The 18,789-nt window shown below is 37.9% G+C and overlaps 1 protein-coding gene across 3 annotated transcripts in view; it reads left to right on the top strand.

Annotated features, from left to right (window-relative positions):
- Nucleotides 1-18,789, top strand: part of Tomosyn (syntaxin-binding protein tomosyn) — a 371,800-nt gene that overhangs the window by 126,287 nt on the left and 226,724 nt on the right. For all 3 annotated transcript variants that reach the window (XM_067269813.1, XM_067269812.1, XM_067269815.1), the window contains exon 6: nucleotides 3,074-3,137. In XM_067269813.1, coding sequence (XP_067125914.1) covers nucleotides 3,074-3,137 — 64 coding nt within the window. The remainder of the gene's footprint in view (nucleotides 1-3,073; nucleotides 3,138-18,789) is intronic.

The raw sequence follows: 18,789 nt of genomic DNA, 5'->3' as shown, positions 1-18,789 counted from the left end.
ACAAGGGAGAAAAATTTTAACATCGGATAGGTTAATATATTTTTTCATACATAATCGGTTATCCGAAAAAATCAGTTATCCGAACAACCCCAGTCCCCAATTGATTCGGATAAACAACACTATACTGTCTTTATTTTGTTTGTACAAAATAAAGAAATAATTTTTAACAATACAATAGCCACGATTATTATTAAAAAATTTTTGTTAGGCTTAACATTGATGAAAATTCAAAGCAACAAGCAACAGAGAGAAATTTCAATATGGGATTTATTAATATATTATTATTGGGATATACTAGTATACTATATTAATAATGTATTTTTTTGTACATAATCTGGTTATCTGAAAAATCGATTTTCCGAACAACCCCAGTTCCCAATTGATTCAGATAATCGATGCTCTACTGTAGATGAAAACATTTGTTTAAGTAAATATTTTTTGATTTTGCTGGTTTTTTGGTGTGCTGCATAACTCTGCTTATAATTCTTATCAGCATCTTTTCAAAAGAAACCAATGCAGCATCAAGGACTACCTACTGCTGACAACAAGGAAATAACTTGCCTTTTCTGTGAATACAATAAATGGATACAATGCTGTGTTTGTGAAGTTTGGGTGCATAAATTTTGTTCTGCAAATTATGGCCAGAAAAACTGCCTACCAATATTTTTACAACTAATGCTGTAACACACTTTCTTCTTTATTGTAGCTCAGAGCTCTAATTTTTATTTATTTATTATGAATTTGTTTGCTTTAAATAATTTCAGCTGTAAGTTATGTTGAAAGTTTTATGATAAAGAATAATGCTACTTAATGTAAAATGTTAAAATGTGGCCATTATTGAGTACCAGGGTCTCCATCATGAAGTTAGTCCTCTATAACTTTTTTGCTAAATTATAAATAACTTCACAACAACTTCATTAAATAAGTTGTCACTTTGCAGAAAGATAGCTTCAAATTCTGTATAAACTGTGTAAGTGAAAATGATTTATTGTAAAATCCTTGTTGTACAGTAGCTTAAAAAATGAACATGTAGAGCCCTCTTTGGACATTCTGTCTTATACACATTAAATAATATGCTGTTTTGTGGAGGATTTATTTTAGACAGATTTGAATCTATGTGTATATGGTGTGTTTGTGTATTTATACACATATACATAAACATACATATACTTACATTAAAATGGAATATTTTTTGTTTAATAGCAGCTAAATCATAATTAATGCTATAACTTGAAGGATTTGCTTAACTTTATGACTAGACTTAGTTTATTTTTACTTTGTTATGATTGTATTTTGTATGTGTGCAATGCAATGCAAAACTACTATTTCTGCCCATTTCTGTAGACTAGATTGTTGTTTCCTACAGGTTATGAATATTTTTAATAATGAAATTTTTTAAACCAAAATTAGTTCATATGTTAAGTCTAAAAAACAGTGTTATAAAATAAATTTAATTTGATATAGAGGTATCTCTTGTACAACATGATACTTCTACAACATGATTTTGCTATAACATGGTTGGAAAATTGGTGGATATTCCCCATACAACATGGTTTCCAGTTTCGCTCTAACATGGTTTGAGAATTCAAAAAGCCATTCATACAAAATTTCACAATTTTAAGTGCAGACTTTTATTATTTCATATTTTTTAATTCAAGTAAGCAACATGTCATCTTAAATTTTCCCAAGGATTTGAAATTGGCAATATTGAAATTTTAATTTGTTTTGTAGGTTTTCTTTGTCAGATTTACTTTAATGAAAACTGATAGTAGAATTTTTTTCTTTCTTGTCCTAGCTTTCATATCTACCAGGTATTGTTGACATTGCTTTCAGACATTAGCATTTAAGATTGTCATCGTGTTTTGATTTTATAGATTAATCTTCATATTTAGTAAAGTTTATTTAAGCATTTTTGGGCAAGTGTTATTAAACGTTTTTAACTGTAGGTAAGTAATCATTCGTAAAAATGAAGAATGAAATAGAGGTATCTCTGTACTCAAACTGTTCCCAGCTCGAACAATTTAGTGTTTGAACGCAAATTCTGGAGGAAAATTGCTTGGTACTTGACTGAATAAACGATGGTCCCTAGAACAAATTTTTAATTAATAACATATTTTTATTTTGTCATTCATAAAAATTATTTATGATAAAAAAAGAGCAATTATTTATTGTGACATTGTCACAATGCTGGACTGAAATTTTTAATTATATTTTTAAAATTTATTTCATTTAAAATATATGCTTTCCACATCAAATTAGTAGTGTCTTGCTCCTGTACATCATACTTTCCCTGTTAGCAACAGTCATGCCATCATCTATATAACTTATAGGAGAAACATTTTGAATTGAAATTATGGAAAGACAGACAGACAACAGTGGGAATTTATAGGTCTACAACTTTTTAAAATTGCAGCCCAATAAGAGAAATGAAGATGTTGCTGGTATTTCTGATCAAGATAAAAAAAAAAAAGCTCAGATGATGATGATATTTTATAAAAAGAAAATGCCCTTTAACTAAAATTAATATTGATGTGTAATACAGTACTTATAACTGATTTTTAGTTAATTATTGATTGCTTTAGTGACAGAAAATAATAGTATACTTTTGAATCTAACTCTATGTTTTGCATTAGTTCTTTGTTTCATATAGCACAGATTTGCATAACATTGTACTTTTTTAGAATATAACTGTTGTGTTATATGAAGAACACCTGTATTCTCATTTTTTTATAAATAAGTTACGAAATAATTACAATGAAACATTTTAGGGCAAAATATTTCCACTCTTTCTCTATATTAAGCAACAAGAGAAGCAAACAATGTTATCTGGTTTTATATTAGTCTGATTTGATGACAGTTAATTAAGGGCTGACTAATAAGTGATAAATTGTCAGAAAAAGGCAATTAAAACATATTCTATGGGTATTGACTATAAAAAGGAACTAAAAGATAATAAAATTATATATACATTATTCTTATTTTGCTGTTGAATATTAATTTATATATATTAATTTTTTATTTTATTTTATAAGTTATATAAAATTTATAAAACATGTTACTAATTTGTTTATAGATCACGAAAATCTCATCCCGGTGCTATTGTACATCTAAGTGATAATCCATTGGATCCTAATAAGGTATTGTAGAAACTTTTCATTAAATATCTATCTCTTACTTTATTTTTTAAATAAATATTTAGCTTTGAATTAAAATATTGATTAATAGTATATATTGAATGACACAGAAATCATAACAGAATTTCAAAGATTTTAACTCATTTGCACCTTTAATAGTAAAATTTCATTTCATTTTGCAAATTACAACTGATTATGAAAATAAAAAAAATTAGAAAACAAAACATTCAGAATTCAGATTGGTTTTACAAAATATTCAATAATTTGATACAGAGAATTTTTAAGTTTTCAAAAATTATTTGTAATAAATGATTATAAGAAATGATCTAAATAATACTTTTTAAGAGATTTTAAAAAAAATAAATGTTATAATATGAAGTTAATTACTTTTCTAATCTAGGAATAAATGGATTATTGGTTTTAACAAAATTAGTTTTATAGATTTTGCTATTTTTGCTAGAAATTTTTGAATGTAAAAATTTTCTTTATAGTTCAAATCTGTGGATCTTAAAGTTTTTGATTGATATTTTCTGAAATTATGTTGGCTCTGCTTTAATAAATAGTTCATATTATTTATTTATTAACTATTATTAAGTAATTCATGTTTATTAAAAGTCTATATAACTTTAAATCAACATACCATTTACTTAAAAGTAACTTTTTTGGTAAATTTATAACATATTTGTATTGTTACAGATAATGTAGTTAAAAGATTGAGTTAAGTTAAAAACAAAAATTTTATTAAATCTTATTACATATGTAACAAGAAAAGCTATTTTTATTTGCTATTTATTTTCCTGCTTGGAAATACAGTAATTTCATTTTATACTTTAAAAATATTTGTATTGTATTTTTGAAAATGTGAGGAGAAATAAAATTCAAAATAGTACTAAATTTTTATATAAGATAAAATATTTCAATTTTAAAATACTTTTCTGAAATTTTAGAAAATTTTTGGAAAATAGTAATTACAGTAGAACCTCTATTATTCGGACTAATTGGGGATGAAGGTAGTCCGAATAAGGAAAAATCCGGATAATCGAAAAAAAAAATAATTGACAGTGAAAGACATATACATACAGTATGAATAATTTTTATTTGTCTAGATTTACATATAGCTTCAATATTAAATTATTTTTTATTAAGGAATTCAATTAATGACTTTTGTTTAAAGCTAGCTGTTCTTTTTGAAGCTGGTAAATTGTGAATACTTTTAAGACATATAAGTTGTCCTGAGTTACACTCTTCTTAGCTCTCAAACCACTTCATGGCAACATCTAAGCACTGAAAAGCTTCAGAATGTGTAGGACCGATATTTCTTACTTCGTAAATCTCTTCTTTGTCTTCTCGATCTTGTTCATCTGAGGCAGATATTTCTTTAATTATTTCCTTACCATTCAAAATTTGGAATCCAGGATCGTTCGCATCGCAATTTAACCACTCGGTTACATCTTTGTCACATTCAGCAATTATTGAAATTTGCACTATTGCTTCTGCAATGTCTCCTATACCACTTTCTACTGTGTTACTGGAATTTTACTAATGGTCTTTTCAAAATTTTGTTCCATGCATTCCATCACGTACGTACACAAAACAGTGTCGCAATTCAACAAGTGCAAATCAGCAAATTCATACAATTTTTGTTTATTTTCAACAATCCGGATAATTGAAAATCCGGATAATCGAGGTTCTACTGCATATATTAAATACAAAAAACTGTATTCAAATGAATTAATTTAGAATTAAAAAAAACAGAACAGTTGAATATTTGCAAATTCAAGCAACAAGATATAATTGCTAATATGTTTATAATAATAAAACTGATATAAAATTATATTATAGTGTGGGTGCCGGGAGGTGGCCGATTTCTCGTTCCCCCTTTTTGTCGGCTAACAGGTCCGTGAGACCTGCCCACGTCAAGATGGCGGTTCGGAGGAGTTACGCGTTACGCGAGTGGATGCGAGTGGAGGAAGTGCATGGGTTCGACGGTAGAGCGGCGGATGATGACATTCGAATAAAGGACATTACAACGGATAAAACAATAACAAAGATTTATTAAAGCTAACTGGTCGATTACAGATACGGCGAGCGTCGGTCGCCTGAGTTCGGATTCGCGGAGGGAGAGTTTACAAAACTTCGGGTCATACCTCGGGATCCGGGTCGCTCTTCACAGACGATACGATCTCGTAGGTTTCCGGCGGTTCCCCTCGACTTTTTCCGCACGCGCACAGGCTAAGAGTTAGACGTAACCGACCCCCCTTTTCTCCGTCGTCGCCCTTTTATTCTCTCGGTCACGAGTTTCAGGTTCGCCAACCCGCGTTTTTCGACTCTTGTTCCTCCTGATTCATTTTTTCTATCTTTTGACTCATATCCCTTTTCCTTCTACTCGCGCGGAAAGGGATGTATCATTACCGGCTAAATTCCGGTGGGTTCGAATTTTCACACCACCTTGGGCTTTCTAAAATCGAAGCTGTCCCTGAAGGCAGGTTCGATTTTTAAACAGGTTGAACCCTGAACCTCATCGACAAATAATGTTAGAACAATATCCGCGAGAATATCCGGAGTAAAACGGATAGGAGGCTCACGAACTAATTTAAGTGGCTGCCTCTTCTCGACGGGAGACGTCCTTTTGTTCACCTTCCAAACCCGTGAAACGGAAGATAAAAGGATCCAAGAGTCACGGGAGACATCCGGAAAGACCGACGAATCAAGAAGCGGACGATGCTACTCAGTCGCGACAATGATTGACATGGTGAAAAAAAATTTTCCACGATTTACTTGGCGACATTGATAATTTAATGATTACGCGACAATCAAGGATTAATCGGCGCGCGTTACAATAAGCTGTTATGCTAAACCGACCACGGTGAGTGGGTAAATAACAACGGTGTTCCCGGAAGTAGGGTTGCTTCCTGGCTGGCACGTGGTGCAGACGTAGTTTTCTTTCGTCACTTGGGCACGAGAGTAAAGTTCAAGGTCTTGAGTGTTCGTTGTTCTCGCGCGTTATGTGAAAACTTTGGGTTCGCCTCGGGCTACAGCAACAAGTAGTGTATCTACTGGTAGTTCGGTTGTGTTGGTAATAGTTCTATGTCTGGCACAGATGTCGAAGTTAAACAGGAACTTGAGGGCTGGAGGATTCCGGTGAGTGGTGTCTTGATATCGTTTTGTTGTAGTGTGGCGGTGTCGTCGGGTATGAAGCTCGGAGCGGTGATTAATTTTGGTGGAGGGTCGTCATAGTCTTAGTCCGTTGCGGCGAGGATGTCGTCCTATTGGTACTCACAAAAGTTAATTAAAAACAGTATTTGAAATGAAAAGATGATTTGTTCTCGGATCGAGGTACACATTACAAAAAGTTATAACTGGGGTTACTCTCCCTCAGGTCGCTAGGATAATAAAATTCTAACTTAAATCTAAATGAGATAAGCTAACACGTTGGTCTAATTCAAAACGGTGGTTAACATGGTTAAATAAAATTCGAACGATATTAATATAACGAAATATAAGTAATATAATATTTGACTAATAGTAAGTAATAATATAGGTTAAGATGCGATATAAGATGATATATTATAATGGATTATAATAAGGACAAAACTTCGAAAGAAGAAGTTGAACAAAGGATCTAAAAATGGCGGTGTTAATAGGTTTGAACAATGGCCCGTTGGTGAAGGCGGGTGGGATCGCTCCGGGGTGCTTCCTGTAAGGGTGTGTCGCTTCCCGGAAGCGGGTTAGTTTCTCTTTCTTGAAGACGGATTTCTTCGGGTCGAGTATCTTGCGATTGTTGTCGGCCCGCCGGAAGTTGTTGTCGGCGGCGTATAATCGATCGGAAAGTATAGAAGAGGCCAATCAGAATTACGGCAGCACCAAGGCAACTAGCAAGTATAGTTGATGGGTGCATATAGGAGGCTGGCTCGGGGGTTGCTGTCATTCGCAACAAATGATTGAGATCATATTTGACGTTAGAGAGAGATTGTTCAGCCATCTGGATGTCATAGTCCGTCGTGGATGGTAGTTTTTCCTGCATTGCGGGGTTCTTAAAATGGTTCAATAGGAGTTGCATCTCCGTTTGATTGATAATCTGGTCGATGGGTGGAATGACCAATTGGTGGGTCCACTGTAGTGATATAGTTGATTGGCCTTGGAAATGTGAGGTAAGGATAACTCCGGGCAAGTAGCCAGTGCAAGCATTTGGGAGACTGATGATTCCAGTATTATTTAATTTTTGAGTTGTAGAGGAAAAAGGGGTCTTTTGATACCTATTAGGGCATCTAATAGTTAGAGTGAGAGGCTTAGGAGTGGAGTAGACCCACGCTCCGGGTTGGTCTAATTTCTTAAAAATTGGCGCATAGTTATGGATAATTTGTCGCTTGCAGAGTTCCTTGACCTGTAGTTCGATCCCGCTGAAGAGGGCGTATTCACAACTTTGTTGGGGAGCCCTAAGGATGGGAAGATCCACGGAGCAAATGGCGAAGTGGGCAGTTGTACAGGTGCTTAACTCATGTCGCTGTAGCAGCATGTAAGACTGTCGATCCATCGATAACGCAATGACGGGGTACACAGTACGGAATTGAATAAAAGTTTTTATCGTGGAGATGTAAGTAGGAAACGGTACAATTTCGTACATGTCGAAATATCCACTAGGAGTGATTAAAGGTATTTTGGCGAAAATTCGTAGTTTCCCCGGTACTGCTACAGCAATGGTAGTGATCCATTGGTAGTACTTGAAGAGCGTATCTGGTATTATAGGTTCGATCATGGCGTAGCCGTCGGGGAGTTTCGTTTGTATATCTCGGAGAGTACGTAGGAGAACTTCGCGAGGAACAAGGTAGGTGTTCAATCGCTTCTGTTCTAGGACATCTATCGCTTCGCGTAGTTCTAACAGCTGGAAATGTAACTCTTGGAGGGATGATTCAATATTTCTTAAGATAATTTCATAGGCGAGATTGAAACGGTATAGGTTGATCAACTCGCCAAAGCTTTCTACTCGTTTAAACAGAACGTAAATTTGGTGTCTGTTTTGCTTACTTATGTTTAACGTGTCTTGTATCAAGGTAGTTTGGGATTGTACTAGGTGAACGATTCCTTCGGTCCGCCGTTTGATAGTCTCGACTTCTGTATTTAACGTTTCGACCTCCTCGGAGGTGGCTGTTCCAAAAAGGAATTTAAGAGCTTTCCCTCCGAAGTCTATGAGTCCTCTTTTCCTTTGTGGAGTAGGACGAAGTGTGATTAACGCGAGGAGTTCTTGATATTCTCGTTGATAGTTCCGGAAGGAGGCCTGTATTAATTCGAGGCCTTGCGTGGGAAGTTTCCATTCGGTTCCGGTTTGATTTGGTGCTTGCTGTTCTTGTTGTTGAATCCAGGCTTTCAAATAAGCTACCGATTCGGAGACAAATTGCAATTGTCGCTCCAACGGTTCAAATGTGATATCGGTGACGAGGGTCCAGTGACTTGCCGTGATGAGGAAGTTGCCCCGATGTAAGAAAAGGACGCCTTTGGTAAAGGTCTTTGGGTCGGAGGGAGAATGCAGCGCCGTATAGCTGCTACTTAAGATAAGAAGGCCTAGTGGCAGGAACAGCATTATACCCTTTTAGGTTGGTTTCTGCAAAGAACAGGAAAACCAAATCATAGTAGGTTACGAAACCTTTAACTAATTATTCCAGTTAGGGGCGACCCCGAATATAACCCCGAAAGACTAAGCGACCCCGAATACAACCGGATAAATAACGAACACGGAACGAAGGGGTGGATTAATATAAGGCACAATTTATTGAGCACTATGTGTACAGATAAATACTCATACTATATAATGTAAATAATGTACTATAAGCAAAGTAATGTAAAATAATATAATGTACAGAGACAATGTCTTCTGACTACAATGTAGGATCCGGAAGTATCCAAACAAACGGGAGTGCTTCTTAAGTGGCCGTTCGGCTTCGGTTTCTGTCGGTAGGGCGGCGGCGAGAAGAGGACGAGCCCGTGTTTGGTTCCGCTGGGGCCGCTGACTGGGGATGGCTAGCCTTCATTCCCTGCGCTCAGGGGATGACGGTAGACTAGTCGTCGGTGAAACGAACCGAGGGATGCGACTACGATTTCGACTGGGCCGCGGCATCACCCATGGCTGTTCGGGGACAGGGCCGCGGCTACGTAGCGCGTATGGAGGCGTACTCTCTGGTTCCTCCGTTTCCGATTGTTCGCGTTCTGAGTCCTCGTGCTCGGTGTCCTCTTCACTTTCCCTTTCTACTATTTCTCCCGAAGGGGGTTGAGTAGGGATAGAGGTTAAGATAAATTCGTCCCACGGGTCGAGATACGGGGATGGATCAAGCTCAGTGGGTGCGGTCAAGGTTGTGAGCTGATCATTATTTTGCGTTTGCCGCAGGTGGACTTCCTCGCGGGCGGTTGTTGGTTTGATTCGATCCGCGTGGACATGCATCTTACGTTTGGTTTCTAAATGTTCAATTTTAAAGTTTACCGGACCGAGAGCTTCGATAATTCGATAGGGTCCAGACCATCGCGGTGCTAATTTCTGCTTTAACCCTCTTGGCGTAACGACTTCCTTTAATAGAACTCTGTCTCCCACCTTATAACAGGGAGGTTTATTTTGTCGCCGGTGTCGTTCTTGTCGAGCTTCGGCGGCCTGTTCGGCCACCTGTTGAGCGGTTTGATGTGCTAATTTCATCCGTTGTTGTAATTCTGAGGCAAAATTGTCATCTATATCATAACGCACTTCCACCGGCTTGGTAACTATATCAAACGGATAGGTAGGGTCTCTACCATACAAAAGGAAGAATGGGCTCTCATTCATAGAAGCGTGAACCGAGGTGTTGTACGCGAAGAGAGCGTAAGGTATCCACTCATCCCAATCGTGTTGATCTCTGGCTACATAATGTGCTAAAATATCAATTAATGTTTTGTTAAATCTTTCCACAACGCCATTACTGGCGGGATGATAGGCGGTGGTGAGGAGCCTGTTTATGTTCAGAAGCTTGCATACTTCGGTAAACATTTTCGAAATCAGATTCGGAGCTCGGTCCGTCAGTAAGTGCGTCGGCGTCGAGTGACGTAATATAATATTGGTAACGAAGGCTTTCGCGATCGTCTTACTACTAACATCCGGTAGTGGAATAGCCTCAGCATACCGGGTAAAGTGATCGACGAAGACTAAGATATATTTATTCCCCGTAGTGGTGCGCGGGAGTGGTCCAACAATATCCATAGCGGTACGTTCAAAGACGTGTGAAAGGGGAGCAAATAATTGTAATTCGGCTTGGGCTCTGCGTCCGCGCCGACGATGTTTCGCGCAGCTTAGACAGCTTTGACAATAATTTCGTATCTCCTTGGTCATTTCCGGCCAATAAAACGACTTAGCTATTTTAGAACGCATCTTAAGTTCTCCCAAATGTCCAGCGATGGGATTATCATGGAAGGTATATAGGAGATAATCCTTAAGAGCGGCTGGGACAACAATTTGTTCCCACCAGTCGGACTGTCCTTTATTGGTGCCTTTGTGGCATAGGGCGCCTTCTTCATTGAGATAGAATTCATCTAAGGTAAGGCCGTTCCAATTTCCTGAGATTGCTCCGCTTTGCAATTGTTGGATAAGGGGTTTCCACCGCGTATCTCCTTGTTGCGCCTTCGCGATTTGCGTCAGGGAAAATATAGGTTCTACCTCCTGGATTTGCCGAATAGGGATACGGCTAAGAGCATCTGCATTTTTATGCGACTCTCCAGCTTTGTGAACCACGTCAAAATCGAATTCTTGGAGGAAGATAATCCATCGTGATAGCCGCGAATTGGTAGTTGAGTCCTTACAGTCTAATAACCAACGCAGAGGTCGATGATCTGTGAGTATCGTAAATTTTCGTCCATATAAGTAAGGTTTGAAATATCTCACAGCCCAAACCGTAGCTAAACACTCCTTCTCAGTCGTGCTGTAATTAAGTTCGGGTTTTCTCAGTAATCGACTTGCATAAGCAATCGGTTTCTCGGTGCCATTTTCCTCTTGGGATAATATGGCTCCTAAGGCAACATTTGAAGCATCTGTAGCAAGGATAAAAGGCTTCGAAAAGTCCGGTGATTTTAATAATGGAGTGGAGGTTAGAATGTGCTTTAGCGTCTCGAAACTTTCTTGTTGAGCCGGGCCCCATTCGAAAGAGGCATCTTTCTTCAATAAATCCGTTAAGGGTTTCGCAATTTTTGCATACTTGTCCACATGTCGACGATAATAACCAGTTAATCCTAAAAAGGATCGAATTTCTCGCTCATTTTCGGGCCTAGGGAAGTCTAAGACGCACTTTACCTTATCGCTATCTGGTTTTATACCCTGTTCAGAAATTTCATGGCCTAAAAATTTTATTTGCCTCTGCAGGAAATGACATTTTTTTGGTTTTAGCTTAATTCCGGCTTCGCCTAATCGTTGGAATATTTGTTCCAAGCGTTTGAGGTGAGTAGGGAAGTCGGGACTGAAAGTCAAGATGTCGTCCATGTAGACGAGGCATGTCTTTCCCTTCAGACCATGCAGGACGAAGTCCATGGTTCTTTCAAAGGCTGCAGGTGAGTTACGGAGCCCCATGGGGCACCTGTTCCATTGATAGTGCCCATCAGGTGTGGAGAAGGCTGTTTTCTCCTTATCACATACACTCAATTGCCAAAATCCTGAGACTGTGTCCATGGTGGAGAAATATTTTGCTTGGCCCATCAAGCTAAGGGATTCCTGCACTAAGGGCAGTGGATATGGATCTACTTTAGTGATTTTGTTTAACTTGCGGTAATCTATAACTAATCTCAAACCGCCTAGTTTTTTCTTAACGAGAAGCGCTGCTGAACTCCAGGGTGATGTAGAATGTTCGATGATGTTATTCGCTAAAAGTCCATCGATTATTTCATTTAATTGCTGCCGTTGCGCATATGGAATTCGATACGGGGGGGAGTAAACGGGCGCCGCATCGCCGGTATCAATTTTATGTTGCACAATATCACAATACCCCAAATCGTAATCATTAACGGCGAAAACGTGTCGATATTTATATAATAAGGTTAAAAGCTCTTGGTGTTCATCTTCCGGGATATCAGTCCAATCAAATAATTGGTTAAATTCGGCCTCTGATAATTGTGCCGTTTCTCCTTCTCGGATAGTCCCGACCGGGTCTATTTCCTGGACCGCCTCGAAATACGTGCCTACTTTTTCTCCTTTCTTTAACGTTATCGTCTGGTGGGTCGAATTGCGGAGACGGATGGGTACTTGTCCCTTTTTGTTGGGTGTGACCAATACATCGGCTCCGAATATTCCTTCCTGGGCAAGGGGAAGTGTCTCAATTACTCCCATTTTATTACTTGTGCGACGTCCTCGGATGGTCGCGCTTACGATATTATCCGTCATGGGGGGAAGTCGGCACGGTTCTATTAAGACTACCTCCTTTCCTTCTCCGTTTACCTGTCCTTGTGATCCCTTTTTAGATCTTATAGCCGCAGTTACCTGGGCCTTTTCCCTCGATTTATTCCGACTTCCCTGGACCTGTCGGTTACGCGTTGTCGTTTCGTCGGGTAGTTCCGTCCCCGACTCGTCTCCGGACATCGTGGAGTTTAATAACGTTACTACCGTAACAGGAGGTATAATCAATTCTCCTTTCTTTAAGTTGATAAGAAAGCCCTTATCAGCGATCATATCCCTTCCAATAATGCCGTCGCAAGGATATGTAACGTCTATATCCACTAGACAACACGCAAAGGGGAACTGCAGGTCGCCGATTTCGAAGGTAGGGTTCGCAATACCGTAAGTTTGAATGATATGACCGGTAGCGCTTCGTAAATCGGTCTCTTTATGGTGATCGATGTGTATCCTTTCCTTCATTGTTTTGGCAAAAGCTTTAGACAAGAGGGATACCTTAGCTCCAGTGTCTATCTGCACAATGGCCGGGCTTCCTCCTATATAACATTCAAAGGTAGCTTCGCTTCGAATATCGGGATACGTAATAGCAGTGACCGCTTGAGCCTGGGGTTTCCCGGTGTGCGGGTTTCGCTTTTTGTCCTTTTCGGGAGTGTATTCGGCACGAGAGGGTCGTCGCCGGTTATTATACGGGGATCGCTGGCCCTGGACGCTTCGTACTTTTCCTCTCCACCTGTTGGGTTTCTCCTCTCTAGCACGACCCCGATAGCTCTCGCGCCTTCTTGGGGCCTCCGCATGCTCGACGTCGCTTCGCGTACGCATAGGAGCATCGCTAGGATTGTTCTCTCGGCGATCGGAGGGATTCCGGTTCCGATAGGGTTGATTATTCGGTCGATTGGACATACGACTAGTGTTACCGGCGCGGTAGCCTCCTCGTTGGGAAGGCGGATTATTCCGATTACCTCGATTATCTCCCCAATTATTTCGCCTCTCTGGAGGGATTCTAACATTACCGGTCGCGGAGGTTCGGGTTAACCCTTCCACTCTGGCTTGCAGTTCTTGCATAGCCGACGTCAATTGAGCTATCTGATCCTGTGAGGGGGGGTCGGTCACTCGCTCGCTGTCCCGGACTGTTCGTAATATTCCCCGCGGATGGGAGGTGAGCTGTTCGATCGTCTCCTCACTGATCGCGGCTTTGAGTGCCTCATCGAAGGTCTCAGCCTCGCGACTCATTACTCGTCTACGGATCTTTATATCTATTCCGTTAAGAAATTGCGCCTTTAACCGTTCATCTAACTCCTTTCTTTGAATGCGCTGAATAATAGCGGCTTCTGCGGCGTCGGCTCCGGGCTCCGGCGTGATCTCGATTTCCATCGCGAGCGCTTGAAGTCGGGCGGCGTACGTTTGTACGTCCTCGTCCCGTTTTTGGACGCAGGTATAAAATTTACTAAGCCTAAACGAATATGGTTCCCTTTCGAACCGCGCGATCATTAAGCGCTTGAACTCGTCAAATTCGTCGACCTCTTTAATTCTTCTATCCTTCCGTACGAATTCCCGAGCTATCCCGGTGAGTTTGAGCTTGGCTACGGCCAGCATTTGGGCCTTTGACCATGCCGCGACTTTCGTTACGTCCGCTAACGAGTCAAAAAAATCCGTAATTCGGAGACCTCCCGTTTCTCCGGAAAATACGGGCAGGAGTGGAATGATTCCGCCCAACCCTCCTAGGGTGAGGGGGTTTGGATTCGGATTCGCTTGAGCTGGCCCTACCGCGGGTTGTGGATTGCCCTCCATTTTTTTGCGATAGGTTTAATTAGCTTAGGAAAACAGACTAGGAACAGTATCGGAAGTAGTTCTATGACTTAGGTCCCTACTTCGACTGGAATGGTCCCTTTTATTCGAATATGATCCTTTCCGCTCTATCGATATTTCGAAGGAGTCGAACCCCACTCCTGAAAAACCAATTTGTGGGTGCCGGGAGGTGGCCGATTTCTCGTTCCCCCTTTTTGTCGGCTAACAGGTCCGTGAGACCTGCCCACGTCAAGATGGCGGTTCGGAGGAGTTACGCGTTACGCGAGTGGATGCGAGTGGAGGAAGTGCATGGGTTCGACGGTAGAGCGGCGGATGATGACATTCGAATAAAGGACATTACAACGGATAAAACAATAACAAAGATTTATTAAAGCTAACTGGTCGATTACAGATACGGCGAGCGTCGGTCGCCTGAGTTCGGATTCGCGGAGGGAGAGTTTACAAAACTTCGGGTCATACCTCGGGATCCGGGTCGCTCTTCACAGACGATACGATCTCGTAGGTTTCCGGCGGTTCCCCTCGACTTTTTCCGCACGCGCACAGGCTAAGAGTTAGACGTAACCGACCCCCCTTTTCTCCGTCGTCGCCCTTTTATTCTCTCGGTCACGAGTTCCAGGTTCGCCAACCCGCGTTTTTCGACTCTTGTTCCTCCTGATTCATTTTTTCTATCTTTTGACTCATATCCCTTTTCCTTCTACTCGCGCGGAAAGGGATGTATCATTACCGGCCAAATTCCGGTGGGTCCGAATTCTCACAATAGTAATAAGAAATTAAATGACCAAATTCTGTTGAAGTTTTTAGCTTGATTTATAAGCAAGAAATGAATTAAAATATGAAATATTTCCATTATAGTATTTTGAATGGTGATCTTTAGTTACTGTAATAATTAGAATTAAGATTTTTTAAATAGTGATTTTAATGCATCTAAAGAATGATTATTCAGAAGAGAATTTGCTGGTTTGAAATTTTCAACTTAGAAAAAATTATAAGAAAAATAGTTAAAAATAATTAATTATTTTACAAAGAATTCTTCTTGCATGAAACCCTAGTAATATAGGATTAATTGCTTTAAAAGTCAAATTATGTTTATTTTTAAATTAGATAATATATATTTTTAGTAATACTACATTGTACTTTTGTTAAAACTGTAGTTAAATTCTTATGTTATAATTGTAATAGAATTAATACGATATTTCTTAAAATAAATTCAATAATTATGATAATGTACAATTTTGAATAAATAAAACAAAATGCTGCAGTATGGTTAATATATACTTATTAATTTTTTTTATTAGGTTAATTGTTATGAAAAATATACTGTTGAAACATTGATCACTTATGTAAAAATAGTATCAAATATCATTATTGTTGAAAACTGATATTTTGGTATCATTAATCTTTGAAAAAATTGCAGCAATATTTCATGTTTTTTATTTTATATTAGTTCTGAGTTGATTTGATTTATATAATATAATAATTAATATTTGGAACAGCTATGTCTATGCTGTATGTGATTTTGTTTAATGATGCTATATGATGGGATTGATTGTCAATGAATGTGATGCTGGTCTGTTTTAAATATATTATTATTTTGAAATATTCACAACAAACAAAAATGCATATACTGAAAAAATTAGTAAATACTCAAAAGTTTCTCATGAAATGCAGCATCTGTGGAGAATAGATAAGGTATTTATGTCCTTTCTTACACAGGGATCATACTACATATATTACACAAGTCTGGAAACATTAATGCTTCACAGAATCTGTCACACTGTAGAAGGCTGCCATACTAAACATGTCATAGTCAGGAAATTCTTCAGCTCAGATACATACATGAATAGCATGCAAACATATTAAGAGCTTAATTTATATGCCTCTGTGTCCTTATTTTCAATTTGTTATATATTTTGTCTATGAGGACTAATAGTAACTCATAATAAAGATGGTAACTTGAAAGAGCTTTTATTATTAATAAATCTCTTGCATGTTACCATCCTGTTAAGGTGAGATAACTTAGTTTAGTAGGAACCCACCATACATGGACTTGCCTCATATGGTTTCAGGTTTACACTATTCTTGGTCTGAAAAAATAAAAGAAATTGGAAAATACATAAAATAAAAATTTCAAAATTTGGAAAATGACACTTTGGAAAATAAAAATTTCAAAATTTGGAAAATGCACTTTCCAAAATGATACAATTTAAAATAAATTTTAAATTGTATCATTTTCCAAAGTGCATTTTCCAAAGTGCATGAAGTCTCACAGCATCTTGCTCATTCCAATTCTGGGAAAGCTTTATGGTGATTGTATTTCTTTGTTTTACACTAAACACTAGGATTTGCATCAGTCTTTGTCTGGCATGCTGCCACATGGAAAATTTTTCCAATTGCAGATAATTTATCTCCTGTGGAAAAAAGTGTGGATACTGAGGAATGGAAAATATTTGCAGATATGATATGAAATAGAGAAAATTCTGAAACTTCTAAAATTTTTATTATATAGGTATGTTCATTACCTGTACACCAGGTATTGAGGAGGTCTGCTTGCAGTTCTACTGTCCAGAGTAGTGCTGCCTTGCTTATATAATGTTATGTCTATATGGCATTGGCACTTCTATTTGTTTCATTTAGACAACTACTTTGCACACGAGAGAGATAGTATTAATATTTTTGAAGTTATTTTTTTTATTATTTATGGTATTATGGTATATTTATTATACTGTATTTTCACAGATTGACCAACATGCCACATAAAACTGGGGGAGATCAGCATGCTGGAAACCCTGGGGTTACTGGCATGCAAGTTAAACTGCAACAAAAAATAAAATTAATTAGATCTAACAAAACTGGTTGTTAAATAAATGTTAAATAACACATTCTTCCAGTACAGTAAAAATAACATTGTAATTTGACTGATTTAAATTAGGAAGAGAGTCAATTTAAAGGACAATAAAACAATTAATGGCTCTAGTAGTAGTAGTAGTTAGTGTGGGCTGCATTGACAGTCTATCCTGATCTTAAAAATGATACTCTCCTTTCAAATTTCACACAAAGCGGATGTTAATTCCTGTAAGTTGCGATAATTTATAGTGAGTTACTGAAATTTGATATGTTTATTTTTGTATTTTTGGATCAAATTACAATAAAATAAACATAAGAAAAGCATTTGCAACATTCCAAGAATATTGTACTGCACATCATTAGAAAGAAGACAAAATGCAAAAATTAAACACATAATTGTACAAAGGCTATTTTTTAAATAAGGTTCGTTTTTTAATAAGAAGAAAAATACTGTAAATATCGTTAAAATATATTTTTTTTCATATTCTACATACTTTTATCTACTTTTCTACATAATTTCCATTTTGTTTAAACATTTGTCATACCGCTCAACAATTTTTTGAATTCCGACTTCAAAGAAATCTGCCGCCTGTCAAGAAGCCCAATCCACGACTGCAGTTTTCATTTCTTCTTCGTCATTGAAATGTCGACCACCAAGGAACTTTAAGTATCGAAACAAGTGAAAATCACTGGATGCAAGGTCTGGACTGTGTGGATGATTGTATCGAGTCAAAGTGATAAAGCACTGTTTAATCCTTTTGTTTTGTGATCGTCAGAAAGCAGTCTTGGAACGCACCGAGAAAACAATTTTTGATAATTCAGTTTCTCCGAAACAATGGTATACAAAACTGATCTTGAAATTTGTGGAAATTCAATTGATAACGTTGAAATCGTGAATCGTCGGTCCTCTCGAATTTTGTTATCCACATCACAAATCAAATCTTCAGAAATCAGAGGTCGGCCAGGGTGTGGCTTATCATGCAGATTAACTCGCCCATCCTTGAACATTTTTACCCATTTTCGAACTTTACTGTCACTCATAGCATTATCACCATAAACTTCACAAATCTGACGGTGAATTTCCGCTGCTGCCAAGTTTCTTGCATTCAAGAATTGAATAACAGATCGTATCTCATAGTCGGCGGGAGACTCAATTTTCTTAAACATTTTAAACTTCTACAGCTCAGCATACAGACAGACGATATGGCTGCAAATGGCGTCAAAATGCGCGCCAAGCTTGCTCTGAGCCGAAGCATATGCATACTGCCATGATTGCGCATTATTCTCACTTTCATTCACAAATGGACCTTATTTAAAAAATAGCCCTCGTAGTTTTTTGATGTAATGCTAACAATTTCACAGTTTTAGAATTAAAACTTGTTCATTTTTATGTGATATAACTAGTTGGTTTTTTTCATGTACCTTCTAGAGAGGGATGTATAACCTCACTTAAACCAGCATTTCCTGGGATAAATTGGTATACCAGTTTTTATTGTACAGAAATATCTGATTTCACAGTCTCCCAGATAGACTGTCTTGCTGGACAATTGATGAAAGTATGGTAATATAATTTTTTCAACAGATATTGCAAAATTGGATGAGATTACAATAAAAATA

Source organism: Centruroides vittatus, unplaced genomic scaffold (assembly GCF_030686945.1).
Source record: "Centruroides vittatus isolate TY-2023 unplaced genomic scaffold, ASM3068694v2 contig_357, whole genome shotgun sequence".
In the NCBI taxonomy this organism is placed as follows: Eukaryota; Metazoa; Arthropoda; class Arachnida; order Scorpiones; family Buthidae; genus Centruroides; species Centruroides vittatus.
This window is presented reverse-complemented; position numbering and strand designations above follow the sequence as displayed.